At 43.0% G+C, this 15,529-nt stretch overlaps 2 protein-coding genes across 2 annotated transcripts; one reads left to right on the plus strand and one right to left on the minus strand.

Moving 5' to 3' along the window:
• Positions 1–209: 209 nt before the first annotated feature.
• LOC120829043 (keratin, type II cytoskeletal 8) lies at positions 210–5,166 on the plus strand. Its single transcript, XM_078094295.1, has 9 exons — positions 210–900; positions 2,390–2,598; positions 2,708–2,768; positions 2,877–2,972; positions 3,129–3,293; positions 3,398–3,523; positions 3,624–3,844; positions 3,958–4,004; positions 4,174–5,166. The coding sequence occupies exons 1-9, from the start codon at positions 394–396 to the stop codon at positions 4,446–4,448; spliced, it is 1,707 nt and encodes a 568-aa protein (XP_077950421.1). The 5' UTR covers positions 210–393; the 3' UTR covers positions 4,449–5,166.
• Positions 5,167–7,102: 1,936 nt separating this feature from the next.
• On the minus strand, positions 7,103–15,359 carry LOC120829044 (mitogen-activated protein kinase 14A). Its single transcript, XM_040192808.2, has 12 exons — positions 14,889–15,359; positions 13,613–13,742; positions 12,600–12,658; positions 12,176–12,287; positions 10,896–10,925; positions 10,578–10,625; positions 10,275–10,389; positions 10,091–10,162; positions 9,241–9,320; positions 9,049–9,127; positions 8,106–8,279; positions 7,103–7,980 (listed from the first exon to the last, which is right to left on the minus strand). Exons 1-12 carry the CDS (start codon positions 15,017–15,019, stop codon positions 7,919–7,921), a joined length of 1,092 nt encoding a protein of 363 aa, XP_040048742.1. The 5' UTR covers positions 15,020–15,359; the 3' UTR covers positions 7,103–7,918.
• Between the last annotated feature and the right edge of the window lie 170 nt (positions 15,360–15,529).

The raw sequence follows: 15,529 nt of genomic DNA on the forward strand, positions 1-15,529 counted from the left end.
TCCCTGCTAACCCGTCTTTACCCCCAATTCCCCCCCGGCTCTGCTGCCATTCCTCTTCGAGCACCTGGGTGTGTCAGGCCTCGATCGCAGGGGTGGCGTTGTTACCTGTTTGACAGGCTGAGCTGCTCCAACACCAATCCACCTGCCAGTATGTGCCTCTACAGGATACAAGACATTGGAGAAGGGTGGAGGGGCGGTGCAGAGGGGGTGGAGCTCAATAGGACCTCCTCCACGGTTGAAGGCAGATAAAAATCCATCACGGGCAGTGAGAAGACACTTAGAGGGACTTGACTCTCCTCTTCGTGTACTCCACCGCTCTGCCGAATCTCTCCTTCTGCTCCTCTTTTCTCTGTGAATCCTTCCCTTTGAGTGGGAATAAAACCAGACATTGCAATGTCTTCGAGAAGTATCATCTCCAGTGGTGGAGGCTCCAGGATGAGCATTGGTGGCTATGGGGGCAGTGGTGGTGGTGGTAGTGCTGGAGCTGGTGGTGGCCGATCATACTCCTCAAGATCGATGATAACCAAATCATCCCAAAGGATGTCTGGGAGTCTTCGTGCTGGAGGTGGTGGAGGTGGTTTCGGAGGCGGAGGTGGTTTCGGAGGTGGAAGTGGTTTTGGAGGTGGAAGTGGTTTTGGTAGTGGAGGTGGTTTTGGTGGTGGAGGCGGTGGAGGTGGTGGTGGCAGTTTTGGTGGAGGCAGCTATATCGGCTACGGTTTTGGCAGTGGTGGTGGTGGAGGTGGAGGAGGCATGGGAGGGACCATCTCAAACGTCCAGGTTAATGCCAACCTGCTGGCCCCCATGCAAATCTCCATCGACCCCAACATTCAGACGGTCCGAACCCAAGAGAAAGAAGAGATCAAGACTCTAAACAACCGCTTTGCCAGCTTCATTGACAAGGTAAGCTGCCCTTTATATGACACCATTTCAAAAGAACGCTGAAAAGCTCCTTTAAAATTGACTAAAATATCATGTATATGTTTTGGATTTGCAAACTACAATTTGGTTCAACAACAGCTGATGTGTGCGCAGTGCCCACAGTAGAGTTCATTCCATTGTCTTGTCTACAGACAACAGTTTCCTAGGGGCCACCGTGACTCATTAAATATTACACAGCAGCTGATCAAACCTGAATAATGTGCAGATCATTTAATCAATCGTACAAAACTTGCACATGCACCTCTCATCTTCCCATAGTAGTATTGTACACCAGCTGGCCTCTGCACCGATGCCTATGGCAGACCGCTTCTTTGAACTTATCTTTGGCCAGTATAAGGCCCTTGTCAGCTGTCTTTGTGTAAAGTGAGCAGTTGGAAACAGTAGAGAGGTTGTATCCAGTAACTGGTGGCTCTCAGTCACCAGGGGAAAGGGATCAGGTTATGGCCTATTGCCATGGCAGCAGGGCCTCACAAGCTTTCAACAGTGCTGCAGGCAGTGGGCCCCATTTTTGCAATGCATTGCATTACACAAAAGTCTTTCCATGAACTTTTGTCATTTATTTCAATGATGAGGGATGACTTTAGACCAATCAAAACTGTTGAATGAACGAATAGTGAATGAATAGATTCAAACTTGTCTCTTGTGTGGAAATGTCAAATAAATTAAAGTTAATCTGCTTGTTCTAAAGTGTGCGCATGCCAAGACACATTGGCGGTCACACAGATGATCTGAATATTGGTGCTTTAGAAGGAAACACAAATTGAACATTCAAACAACGTGTAGTCACAGGAAAGCATGAGTGTTTGGGGAATGTTGAATGGTCATCACACAAAGGGGATTTTTATGTGACAGCCAATGGCTTCGAGAAAGTAGTGTTAATTACTGAGGGGAGAGCCAGGCAAGTTCCTTCAGTGAAAGTATGCATCCTGGAGGCAAGGGAGTGCCACATGGCGTGGGATTAAGGGGAGTGGCTAGGCTCAGGTGTGGTCCGGGCTTTGAAAAAAAAGGTTTACAGGTACACACCCAAAGTGGAGGGATGGGTCCTCGTCGTCAGATGTTTGTAAAATAATAATTACAACTAGTCAAAACATGTGCAAGTCCAACAAGAATGACTGGACAGTGGAGTCTGGAGCACCCTTGCCCCGAGGAGAGTTTTAATATGCCAGCTTTCAGCTCTGGTGCAGGAACCTTTTGTGTGGCAAAGTCACGCACATGTGGCTCAATGGATTACCAGAGGAAAGTAAAACAAAGACAACAGACATGTTTTATCGTCTCACAGTAAGCGTGCCAAATCATGGAAACTTCTTTTCCCTTCTTTATTTTCAGTTTCTGAGGGTTAGGGTTTATAGACATGAAATACGTTATCTGATTAATGTGGTCCTGCCATCAAAGCCTCACGTTCTGCCAAGTGAGAGTAGTATCTAAACATGAAACAATGTCCCCCCTTTAGGTTCGCTTCCTGGAGCAGCAGAACAAAATGCTGGAGACCAAGTGGAGCCTGCTGCAGGAGCAGACCACCACCCGCTCCAACATTGACGCCATGTTCGAGGCCTACATCGCCAACCTGCGCAGGCAGCTGGATGGGCTTGGCAACGAGAAGATGAAGCTGGAGGGAGAGCTGAGGAACATGCAGGGCCTGGTGGAGGACTTCAAAAACAAGTGAGTCAAAATCTGCACAATCTCTTCCAAAGGGAAAAACTGAAACGCAGCGGTTGATGCCTGCATTCTCCTTCCATCAGCTAACGTTTTGCACTGTTTTTTTTGTCAGATATGAAGATGAAATTAACAAGCGTGCCAGCGTGGAGAATGAGTTTGTTCTCCTCAAGAAGGTGAGATTTGAACTCCTCCATGTTATTAAACGTAGCAGAATGATTTATTGCCATTTCCTCTGACCAGTCACCAATGCCAACCGGTTCCTTGTCCTTCTTGTATTGCAGGATGTAGATGGCGCCTACATGAACAAGGTTGAGCTGGAAGCCAAGGTTGACTCTCTGCAGGATGAGATTAACTTCCTCAGAGCTGTCTACGAGGCGGTAAGAGAACATCACAGACCTATAATGGCGGTTTCTTTGCCCTTATTTTTCGGGAAACCCCTTCTTAGTTAGGAATAGATGAATAGATACCTTACTACCGTTAATCTCTGACCTTCTAATTTCATTTTTTTAAATGACATATATCTTTTTTTGAAGGAACTGCGTGAGCTCCAGGGACAGATCAAGGACACCTCAGTCGTCGTGGAGATGGACAACACCCGCAACCTGGACATGGACTCCATTGTGGCTGAAGTCAAAGCTCAGTATGAGGCCGTTGCTAATGCCAATCGTAAAGAGACCGAACAGTGGTATCAGCAGAAGGTAGGTAGAGAGATGAAGTAATGTCAACAAACACATCTCCAATATGAAACCTGAGAGTAAAGTCTGTGGAGTCTCTAACAATACTGTATATATTCCTATTTCAGTACCAGGAGATGGAGTTGAACGCGGGGCAGGCCGGAGATGACCTCCGCAGCTCCAAGACCGAGATCGCTGAGCTCAACCGCATGATTAGCCGCCTCCAGAATGAGATCGAGTCTGTCAAGGGACAGGTCAGCTCACCGTTACATGCATTTATATGTTTGGAAAATGTGTTGAATGTCTTTTATCGACATCAATCGTAAAGCTTCTGCTAACTTTTAAAACTGACAGCGCGGCAACCTGGAGGCCCAGATTGCTGAGGCAGAGGAGCGCGGTGAGCTGGCCGTAAAGGACGCCAAGGCCCGCATCAGGGACCTGGAAGAAGCCCTGCAGAGAGCCAAGCAGGACATGACCCGCCAGGTCCGCGAGTACCAGGACCTGATGAACATCAAGCTGGCTCTGGACATTGAAATCGCCACATACAGGAAACTGCTGGAGGGAGAGGAGGACAGGTATAAGCTGCTCTCATGACGCCAAGGCTTCTGAAACCCTTCACTTCATTTTATCACGTTGGGCAGGCAACAATATCAGCAGCTCAATCAATCCTTTGTGTTTCCCTCTGCAGAATTACCTCGGGCGGTGGATCTTCAACCATCCACATACAGAGCTCCAGTATGTATCAACATATATCTGTACAATTCACTTTATTTCTGAGCCAGTGCATTCCAGTGTGAAAGTAGAAATGAGAACGCTGTTACCTTGGTTGATAGCGTTAGGGTTATTAATTGAAACTCAAATTTTTGAAATGGAATCTCATCTGATGATGTGCTATTCTTATCAGGTTCTGGCGGTGGAGGCGGCGGCGGCTTCGGCGGCGGCGGCTTCGGCGGCGGCTTTGGCAGCGGAGGCGGCGGAGGCGGCTATGGCAGTGGCGGCGGAGGCTACGGCAGCAGCTTTGGCGGTGGCGGAGGTGCCAGCTTTGGCGGCGGCTATGGCGGCGGCAGTATGAGCGGTGGTGGCAGCTATGGCGGCGGCTTTAGCAAGAGTGGCGGCGGCGGTGGTGTCAGCATCATATCGAAAGTGAGCAGCTCCAGCACGTCATCACGTCGTCATTAAAAACAGAAGTCTCTCTCCTCCCTCCTCGTCTTCTGCCCTTATTTTGTCCTCATGTTCCTCTCCCCTTCTCCCTGACAACCAATCATAAAAGCCTTCAAATATCTCTGACACCTCACTCCCTGGATACATAGCAATCTCAGCCACACCAACATTTGACCATTGGCAAGCAGGCAGATCCATGTAATGGAACATTTTTACTTTGTTGCTCCTCCCTCTGACACCACTTACTTGCAGAGAGTTAAGTCGAGGCAGAGTAATTAGTTTACTAGAAACAAAGAGCAGAAGAAATTGGAGTCAGCCTGGCTTTCTTTTGGTTGCTGGATATGCTGTCATGCAGACAAGAGGATACTTGTAGTGCCATGACAGAGAATCCTCAAACGGCACACAAAATGTTCATGGCAGTTCTTCAGATTTGCACAGAAGGAGGTCCGGACAGTGGCAATTTTGCATTTATGAAGAACATATGGCATAACCCCTCTTTCCTGGAAAGTCTCTTCTGTTGTATGATATCTGTGGTTTTGTTGTGCATTTTGATTTCAACATCATAAGAAGCTATATGCAACACTCTCTTATCTGTTTCTGTGGGATGCTGTTTTCCTTCTCCTGTTCTGGGAGAAAAACTGAAAAAAATAACTTGGATTAGGCTGACTGGAAGAACCAGAACTATTGTGAAACTTGTAACATCAAAATGTTTGCAATAAATCTGACTTCATATTCATTTTGGCAGTTTGGTCTCCTCTTTTAGATCTTTTGACATACCGAAACCAAGAATTAGGGTTAATGAATACCATTGGCTTAGCCCTGGTTCAGCTGTATTACCAAATATCCAATTACAAGAAATCTGATGCTGCTTTTGTGATATTCTCAATGTTCATATATAGAAATAGAAATATTACTGAAAAAGGGATCAAGAGTTAACATTTATCCGTTATTGACAAGTAGGGGAAGAAGAAAATGTCCATAATGATAATAATAATGCACTTTATTTCTACAGCGCTTTCGTTGTACTGAAATACTTTTTACATTAAAATTAGCAAATGTAAAATAGAAAGCTTTAACCGTAATACCATAAACTATAAATCTATAAATTGATACAAATGTTTATATTTGTGTACAACAAATAATGTTGAGTTATTGTGTACATTTTATACATTACAGTCATGCAAAGCAGTGGTTGCTTTTATGATTTCATTAACTTCTGTACATAACTAGATTAATAGGAGCAAAGTAAAGAAACATTAAAATCTCAACTACTGACACAAATCACACAAAGGACATGTTAGGTAAAATAAATATGTTTTTAACAGAATTGGTGAAGTGAACGACAACCTAACATGACGGGGAAGGTTGGTCCAGAGGTTAGGGCCAGCAACAGAGAAGGACTGGTTGGCCCTAGTTAACTTTTTAAACACTTAAAAACAAATAACAACAATTTTGTAGTTAATTCTATACTCTATACGTCGCCAATGAAAGGTTTTAATTTAGGTGAAATGTGTTCACACCAGTGTGTACCAATTAAACGTCTCGCTGTTGAGTTCTACAGCAATTGAAGGTATGATGTAAGTGTTTTGTCTAATGCGGCATACAAATAATTACAGTAGTCCAGCCTGGAGGTAATAGACGCATGAATACCTGTCTCCAGGTCATTTGAGGGAACAAAAGCGTTGACTTAAGCTAAGTCTTAGCTGAAAGCAGCTGACTTTGACTAGGGACACAACATGGAGGCCCAATATAAAAGATGAGTCTAAAATCATACCCAGGTTTTTGACATGGTATTTAAAGTGGGTTGACATGGGGCCAAGACAAACTGAGGGATTGTTCGGTATAGCAACTGAAAGGCGAGAGGGATTTATTACCATGAGCTCCGTTTTACCTTCATTGAGGTATAGAAAATGTTGCGTGAGCCAGCTTTCGACATCTGCCAGGCGGCACATTAAATAATTAATTCAGGCAGTTCCAGGTTTGAGGGGAGGTTATATTTGAATGTTGTTAGCATAAAGGTAATAAGAAATGTTATGTTTCTGGAAAATGCATTCAAGAAGCAGCATGTACAGTAAGAACAGCAGTCGGCCAACAATGGCCCCCTGCAGTACACTACAGGTCAGGGGGGCCGGTTGAGAGGAGCAGTTGCCCATGTTGTCAGAGAATAATCTGTCAGTCAGCCCGGAGAAGGCACTGAGAATACTCAACAAAAAGAAACTGTAAAATTGTGTATATAATCTACATTTCTACTTTCCTCCGCATTTTTATCCTGCACCTTCATTGTAACCATAGTTTCAATTACTAATAGGCAGATCTCTCTTCTTCCAATTTGTATTAATGATTAAACTGTGCAAAAAAATCATACAATATTTCAAATGTAACATTAGTGCAGTTTATTCTATATGTTGCCAGAGATACTTTTATTTTTGTATTTTATTTTACTCTATTCTTTAAGACACTTAACAGATCCCACTTCTCAGGATTGAAGTGTAGTGTAGTAGGTTCTTTTGCTCATGAGAGCAACTGTGACGTAGCAATTTTCTCCCTAGCGATCAATTGATCAATCTCACACACAATCTCTGCTATGATGTAACGCTGCCCTCTAGTGATGATTCTGTGGCCTGGTCTTTTTTAACCTCCAACCCTTCGACTAATCAATCATAACATCATGATTCGGAGTTAATTTCGGTTTTATTTAAAAAAGATTGTGTGTTCCAGCAGTAAAAATCATGACTGAAAAATAAAAGCACACACACCCTATTTCATGTCATGAATATGTTGCAAAAAAAAAATATTCTTGTAAAGTAAGATATAATGACTCTTTGTCACTAGTGTGTGTCATTGTGGACCCCCAACTCAAATGTGTGATAATTCCCTTCTCTGATATTTTCACACACATTTGTTTTACCATCCACTTTGCTGAAATCCACAACTTTTTTGCAATAATGAGTTCACCCATAACCTTAGAAATAGAAGCGTTACAAAATAATCCTAACGTTAGGTCCTTTCATACTTTTTTCTTAACATTGAACCTCATCTGACTATCGGCAGATGGATCGAACATCTAACATTTCACACAAATGAAAGGCGAAATGTTTTCCTCATGGAAACCACGAGATGCAAGAGAAGTAACCTTGAGCTGAGAAGTTCTTACACTTGGAATGTTTTTATAAGATGAGGACGAGACGTCCCTTTTAGAAGTCAGTGGTACCGTGTTTTTAACAAACTTCAACATGCAGTCCAACTGCTACTGCTGCCTCAATATCACAGAATGAAAACAAGCTCAATGAGAAGGTAACCTGAGTGTTCTCTACTGTCCTGCTTAGGCCACCATACCAAGTCAAGCAACCCGTCGTGGGGCATCAAATATCAAAGACGGCAAGGTGAATTTGATGTTTTTCCATGTTTGTTTCGCTCAGTCTGACAGTGTTGTTGGCCTTCGGCGCTGGTATCTTCACCAATCATTGGGAGCCCTGGAACGTCCCGTCTCACATGGCTGTCTTACTGGGGTTGTCAGGGTCAAAGGTCATGATCTCCATGTGGATAAGACCTGATTGGATAAAAAACTAAGTAAACAGTAGTTCAATTGTCCGGTAAAAGAACTAAAGCTAATATGTATTAGCACCGAGTCTTCTGAGATTTCACTTCTAAAACACAAGCATGAGAAAAGCTTACTCTTCCACTCCCCGACGGCGAGCTCCATGCTCTCGAAGGAGTCATCGTAAGGCTCCGAGTCCGGCTCGCTCTCCGGGTCATGGTACTCAGCCAGAAAAGGGTGGGACAGCCCCTGCTTCGCCGTCAGCCTCGTCTCCGGATCCAGCAGTAACATCCCCTCCAGAATGCTGACAGCTGGAGGCATTAAGATAGAAAACTAAATTATACAGAAAATATTATGTTTTCTTATGAAAAACATTACCAGACAGATTCCAGCTTTTTGACACAAACTGTATTGTCAGTTAAATCGTTCCGCTCAAGAGTAAGTAAAGGTCCACTGTGAAGGATTTAGTGCCCCCTAGAGGCGAGGATGCTGATTGCAACCGGAAGAATAGCCCTATTCCTCCCTGGGAGAAGCGCTACCCGCTTCCTTTCGGTGCCCCCGGTGGATTGTACACGGACTTGATAGCTCCTTTTGCAGTTTTTTGAAAATTCAACGAAATTAACTTCTTACGAAAAAGGGCCTTATAGTGATTGGGGTTTTAAATCATGTGCTTATCCTCCCTTCCTCCCTTGAGACAGTATTTGGTTTGTCCTTCTGGGCTTCTGTAGAAACGTGGCAAACGCTGTGGAAGTCGACCTGCTGGTTTTGTAGATATGAAGGACTAATTCTGAGCTAATGAAAACACAAGGAGATGATCAAACATAACATCAGATTTCATTTCTTCTAATAGATTCTCCTTAATACTTTTAAGTGTTCTATTGTTGTAAATCTATATCTAATTGAACTACATTATGCAACTACAATATTTTGCAGTTTACGTCCATTGTTGCCCTTCCAAATCAAATCCGTCCGTCCTTCAGTCGTAGTGGAAGTTTGTGCCGAATGTGTTGTATGTTTCAATGACAAAAATGATTTTTAACTTTCAGTTTGAAGTCGACAAGCAGAGGCAGATCGCCGCACCGTTTCTATCCATGGACGCAAATACTTCCTTGAAGTTCTTCTTCTTCTGCGGAGCAAGACCAAGCACGTACGACTGTGCCTGGAAAAACATTGGTGGTCGGTTACATTTCAGTGCAAAGCACAAGCTTTAAATGACAACATAACGAGAGGCAAAAGAAAGCGGCATAAACAAGGGATGTGAACAAAACTTACGTCCTTACTCTGCATCTTCTGGACCAGGGAGGAGTCTGGCGTTCCTGTCAGATGGAGGATCTTGGTCAGCTGGTCAATACCTGAACGGGCGGATTCAGGAAGCCTCCTGAATATATGTAAACTCATTCTTCTCAGAATCAGAATTCAAACCGGATAGACAGTTTCATGTACTCTTTTTTTTTTACAAAAACACAGTACATACAATAACAAGGAATATATGAAGGAAAGAAAGGAGACAGAATATATATTGTGTTGGACGGTAAGAATGGAAAGGCTCATAATGAATACCACATTCTTCAAATATCTAGTTAATATAATATTTAACCTGAGGGGTATTCTAGTCAGCTAGGCCCAACCCCAAGGACTCAACTGACGTCACCTGGTAAGTCGTTCAGTGTGACAGTCGGTGTGTAAACATGTGACAGCACTTTGCTGCCACATGTCCTGTCACCATGATAACGTCAAAGAATATGATTAACAATTAATGGTATTCATTTCCAACTTTTTACTCTCGGATTTGAACGTCTGTCAGGCTCTTTTCACATAAGATGAGAGGTCATGTTTTACTGTTTTCCCCTCCAAAAAAAAAGTCCAAATCGAAGATATATAGAAATATTGGGATTATAGTTAATATATAGAGATTTTTAAAATAATTTTAGTAATAGAAATGTGCAAAGAAATGCATGGCTCAAGTAGCATTTTGCATCTAATTTCTGTGTGAAATTGTAACATTGCTGCACCTGTTTTATAAAGTGTTGTTTTCGGGGAGGGCGGTATGGGTTTTACTGGCTACCATAATTGAGCATACACAGCTTTATTACAACACGGCGAGCTGGATGTGTGAGGATACTGTCGTGTCCTGGGAAAAGCACATGGCCTGTAATCATCTCAGCCAGGATGCAGGCGGCTGACCACACGTCCACTGTGATGAGAGAGAAATTTAATAATGAAAAATAATACTACTACAATATTCCGTGATATTTTCAACAAACGGAAAGAGGGCTCCTTGCGTTGCAGCGAGGTTCCATTATTACCTGCTTGGCTGTAGTGCATCCAGTTGAAGATGACTTCTGGTGACCTGTACCAGCGTGTCACAACATAACCGGTCATTTCACTTTCTGTGTGTCGAGCCAGGCCAAAATCCAGGATCTGGGAATAGTGACAGTTTAGGATTTGGATTTAATGTATGGTCAATCTCAGTTCAAGTGGGTTAGAAAGAAGATTAAACGGTCTGAATGTTTTCACATTTATAGCGGAACATGAGATGAATTTTAAATGAGATTTTTTTTTTGCCTTCAGTATTTTTTTAACCCCAAAAGCTTTTAACTTAAACTTACCTTTAACTCACAGTTCTCATCCACAGCAAGGTTACCAGGCTTCAGATCCTAAATCCAAACCATAAGAGATAGCTTAACAGAACTAAACTCGAATGCACCCTGATATTAAATTAAGTTACAGCTGTACTTTGACATTTTGGGCATTTCTCAGCATGTGAGGTTGCAGCTTGGCAGATGTCACCACACACGGCTAGTGGGCCATAAGTGACCACATCCTACTTATTGTGCCTTCAACTCAAACATATAATGCAGAATATCAAAACGTCTAAATATTCATTTAACTACCCAGCGTAAAAAGAAAATGTAAATTGAACCAACCCGGTGAATGATCCCTGCAGAATGAATATACTGTAAAGAAGGAAAACATAGATTTAAATACATGGTATAAAACAGAATAAATGGACATGCGGCGCACACACAAGTGTAGCCGAGCAGACCCAGACGGATAAACGACCCGCTGTGACCTCACGCCTCACCCGGTGGATGGTAAGCGCTGTGTTCTGTGTATTTTCCATAATGCGCTCACGGCACCAAAGCATGCTTAAACACACACACACCCCCACACACACACAGATAAGAAAGGGAAAACACCTCGGGATCAGAGACGTTAGAAGCTTAATTTGAAGACAAAGGGTTTCTTTATTGCGAGATGTTAGTCCGTCCTTTCAGTTTTAAACGTGGTTTGTCTTTTGTTTCCATCAGCCACAGGTAGTTAACCATTGACTAGCGTTGAGTGGAAAGTCATAAATAAGGGCAAAGCAGTCAGTCAGTAAATTGAATGTTTTTTCCTTTTATGCCAGTAAGACAACTGACCTTGTGTATTTCACTAAATTCCTTCTTGGACATTGGGCTGGTTTGCAGCCCCGTGTGACGTTGGGACCCTGGACTGGCCTAGAAATGGCGATTTGGGGCTCTCCGGTTGAGAGCCAGTTGCTGTTTGAGCTGAATTTCTTTCTTTTTTGGGTGGGCAGTTCACTGACATGAGGATGTTGCACTTGGCTGTCGTGGTGAAGAGGGAGCTCCAGGTTCTAGGATTGTGCTTTAGATGAGGGATAGGATCATGAACTAAGGGTTTGGTTACCGAAATAATTTACCAACGTTTTCAAAATAAGTTTTTGTCTCTAGTTTTGGAATTGAGTGAAAAGAGTAGATTTTGTTTGTGCCAATTTATTGAAAACAAATCTGTATGTTATTAGTTATATCAGACAGATAATGTATTGGAGCGTTTAATTCATGCTTTCTATTCTCCTGCAATGGTCACTGCTTAAAAAGCACCCACCGCTTTACTCCACAAGCACGTTAACTGTCCACGGTACTACTGACAATCCATGTTTTCAGTGGATGCATCAATTTACATTTCAACTGCTGTTAGTGGATACACATTATCTTACATTCTACATGTGTGTGTAAAGAATGCTGATATGAAATATGAAGAAAAACTATAGTCTATGTGCAAGCTGCCAACTGAATGGTGATTTAAGCTAACTACTGGGATCATGTATTTATAAATGGGCCTAACCAGCCACAGGCCTCACCGCGCTGGTATTTACAGTAAAAGTATGTTCAACAATCAAGTACATTAATAAATATACACTTGCCTTGAGTCCTCTCAGCAGCTGGTAGAACAGGTATGTGATGATGCGATCAGTTAATCTCCGCTTCTTCATAATGTGGCCCAGATCCTGGGCTACTAGTGGCATTACCATGTAACTGAAGGGAGACAAAAAGAGTAGAGAGAGGGAGGAAATGTATTGAAAGTCTAAATTAACAACTAGGCAAGGGGACATGAAGTGGGCCTCAATACTGTTGATGACAACAACCTTATCGCCATATTAAAGAAACGCAAAACAACATGGTGTCTTATTGAAGAAATGCGCCAGCCAACCCAAGCAAGCCTGACTAAACTGGCTTTCATACATCTTTGCAGGAACGTTTCCAACGTGACCACACATGCAACAGAGGGGTTTTCTCAACAAGCTGCGACTGTGAGCACAAGAATGTGGTTTGTGAATCCCGACTCACAAGGTTTGGAATTTCTCCAGCGTGGGATCCGGCGTGAAGACGTCAAGGAGGCAGATCACCTTTAGGAGAAAGAAAACATCCACACCAGATGTCTGTTAATACGCAAATATAAAACTCATTCATCCAGGTGTTGACGTCATTGTCCTTGGAACTTCTGTTTTGGAGGTTTGGCCAGATGCAGGCAACAGTTTTGATTAGTGATGCCAATGCGCCAAAACTTGAATTCTCTCTAATGGCCATCAGGGGTCAACTCCTCCGATTGTATGGAAGTGTAGGAGCAAAGATTAAAAACATGAGTTTGTAGTCTTCAAAACAGCAAGGATGGTGCATTTAGACTAGGGTCAAAGAAACCATAAAGCTGAGGATGCTTCAGGGGGGGGGCTACGGTGATTGACAGTAACTTTAACCCGTCCACAGTTGTTTTCAGACAACAATGTTAGTATCGGATCACCTGAAAATGCCTTTCAGAGTTTGGTTGTAATTGTGCTTCACCCTCTCGTTTCAATTCTGGTTCCACACAACCTTAATGACAATGTCAAGAATGCTAAATTTGTAATATCCAATCAATGGGCTATTTGCTATAAGGTTAGCTCCTATATCCCTTTCTCAAAACTCTTCATTTTACAAACCAAACTCAAAATAAATCAAGAGAACGGATTGAATTTCGGGCTATTTAAAGATTTTCCTGGTAAAAGGTCATTCCGTAAGAGTGTGTGATGTTCCACAAAGGTTTTCAATAAAAACACTAAAACATGAGGGTTCCGACAATACACAACACTCCCAGCTTGTCAAGTGCCATAATGAGATTAAGGGCTTTTGTTGAATGGTCAACAAAGATTGCTTATCCTCATCTCATTCTGGAGATTGACCTCCGTGGTTGAATAACGACTCAACAAATACACTAACAACTCATTGTCTCGACAAAAAGACCTTTGGCTCACTGTTGTACTGGATATCACAACAATTCATTTCTTATGTTGCCGCGCCCACCCACTAATTTCAAATGTTCCTACGTTTTCGTGCTGTGTGTTGCGCAGCAGCCGCAGTTCCCTGTAGGCCCGTTTGGCGTGGATGAGGGACTGGAATGGACGATACAGCTTCTTGATGGCCACCATCTCCTTGCTCTGCTGGTCCATGGCAGAACTAAGAGTCAAACACAGTGGAGAGGGCAGGAGACCCAAGCCGATTCATAATCCAGGCCACCACATAACGGTCATCGACATAAAGGGTCGGGTATTTTGTTGATAATTTTGAATTAATTGGTAAACTGCTTCTGCTATAAAATGTTGGGAAAAGGCTAAAAATACCCGCCATTAAACTACCAACCAAGGTGACACATTCTGACCTTAACAACTTTATTTTAGAATCATGTAAACAGATGATAAAGCTGCACAAAATCTGACACAAACGATTCATCTTTATTAAAGTGTGTGTAGTTGTTTGTGTGTGAATGTTTTTCTGATGGCGCCATTGACTGACACTTAATTTCAGCTTCACTATGGTGTAGAAAATTGTTTACACTCTTTTTGCTTCCCATCAGTACATTTTCTGTTGGATAGGGTGAAATTAAACATGTGCTATTTTACATGGAAGTCAAAAAGTATTTGCGCTCCTTATATCTGTAATGGGCTGGTGTCATCTCTGAAATCCAGGTAGCTTGGTATCAGCGGCTTGTGATTAGATCTGAGGTACTCTGGATTCCTGGCCGGGTGTCTCCCTGTCGGAGGGGAAGATTCCTGTCTCTCGGAGGACCTGTATTGACTTGCTGACTTTCCTCGGGCAGACAATAGCGCCTCTGTTAGCAGATGTCAGAGTAATCTTGGACTCTCGGACTGCCTGGGAGCGGAATGCAGACTTGAGGCTTAAATAGCCAACATGTAGAAAACCCACTGTGATCCCAGGTATTTATCCCTAATAGTGGACAACAAAAGGCCAGCCACTCACCGCTCTAATAAGGATTCAATGCAGGTGGGTCATTGCAACGTGTGGATTTTATCATGTAAACTCAGACATTTGCAATGTTTATATGTGGGAGAGTAATACCTATAGAATTATAAAATATGATTAATTGTAACATTGGCATTATGTGCCATAATGGGGGCGACGTTGGCGCATGGAGTAGTCCCTGAGAAATGGATGTTTATTCGACAAAAATATTCAAATGCACATTTCTGTTGATAAAAAATGAATATATATATATATATTATTCAAACCTCTACGGCACTTTCCTCGTAAAAATAGTCAAAGTCATGCAGCCGCCATTCTTCCCCCTCCTCCGGGTAAACTCACCAAACTGTCCCGTAAGCCCCGGAGCCGACCGGCCGCAGCGCTGTGTACCGCTCCGGGACGTCCCACGTCGTTTTCTGGACCTCCTGTCTGCGGAAACCCGCTCTGACGGAATCCTTCGCGGGAGACTCCATGGCTCAGGCTCGTTTCAAGTTCCCAAGCTGTGGGTTTCAAGTTCTAGAAACCGTTCTATCTGTAGGAGCTTTGGGATCTTCAACCGTACAGGTGAGAGGGCTCGTGGTAATTTTTTTTTTTAAAAGGTAAGAAGGTAAGCGCTCGGAAACGCCCCCTGCCCCGCCCACTCGTGTCGTCACATAGGCAAGCTGTTATTCTCACTAAATGACAGGTGACGCAAAGTAATTCTAAGTAGAAAATCATTCTTTCGTCTTCATCTTAGAAAAGTATGATGCTAGCGGTCTTGCATTGTGCTGCTATACAAGGAGATGACTGTCATACATTCTGCAGTTTTAAAGTAATCTTAACATCTTAACAAGTGTTTTCAACTGATCACACAAAATTTGGGGAACACAAAACTGATCTCACACCAGCAGAGGGCGGACACACTACATCCCAGTGGGCTTGACAAAAGACCTCTGAAGTAATTGTTCATTTTCATCTCGGAGGGATTTCCAAATCATTCTTTA

Source organism: Gasterosteus aculeatus, chromosome 2 (assembly GCF_964276395.1).
Source record: "Gasterosteus aculeatus chromosome 2, fGasAcu3.hap1.1, whole genome shotgun sequence".
NCBI classification, from domain to species: Eukaryota; Metazoa; Chordata; class Actinopteri; order Perciformes; family Gasterosteidae; genus Gasterosteus; species Gasterosteus aculeatus.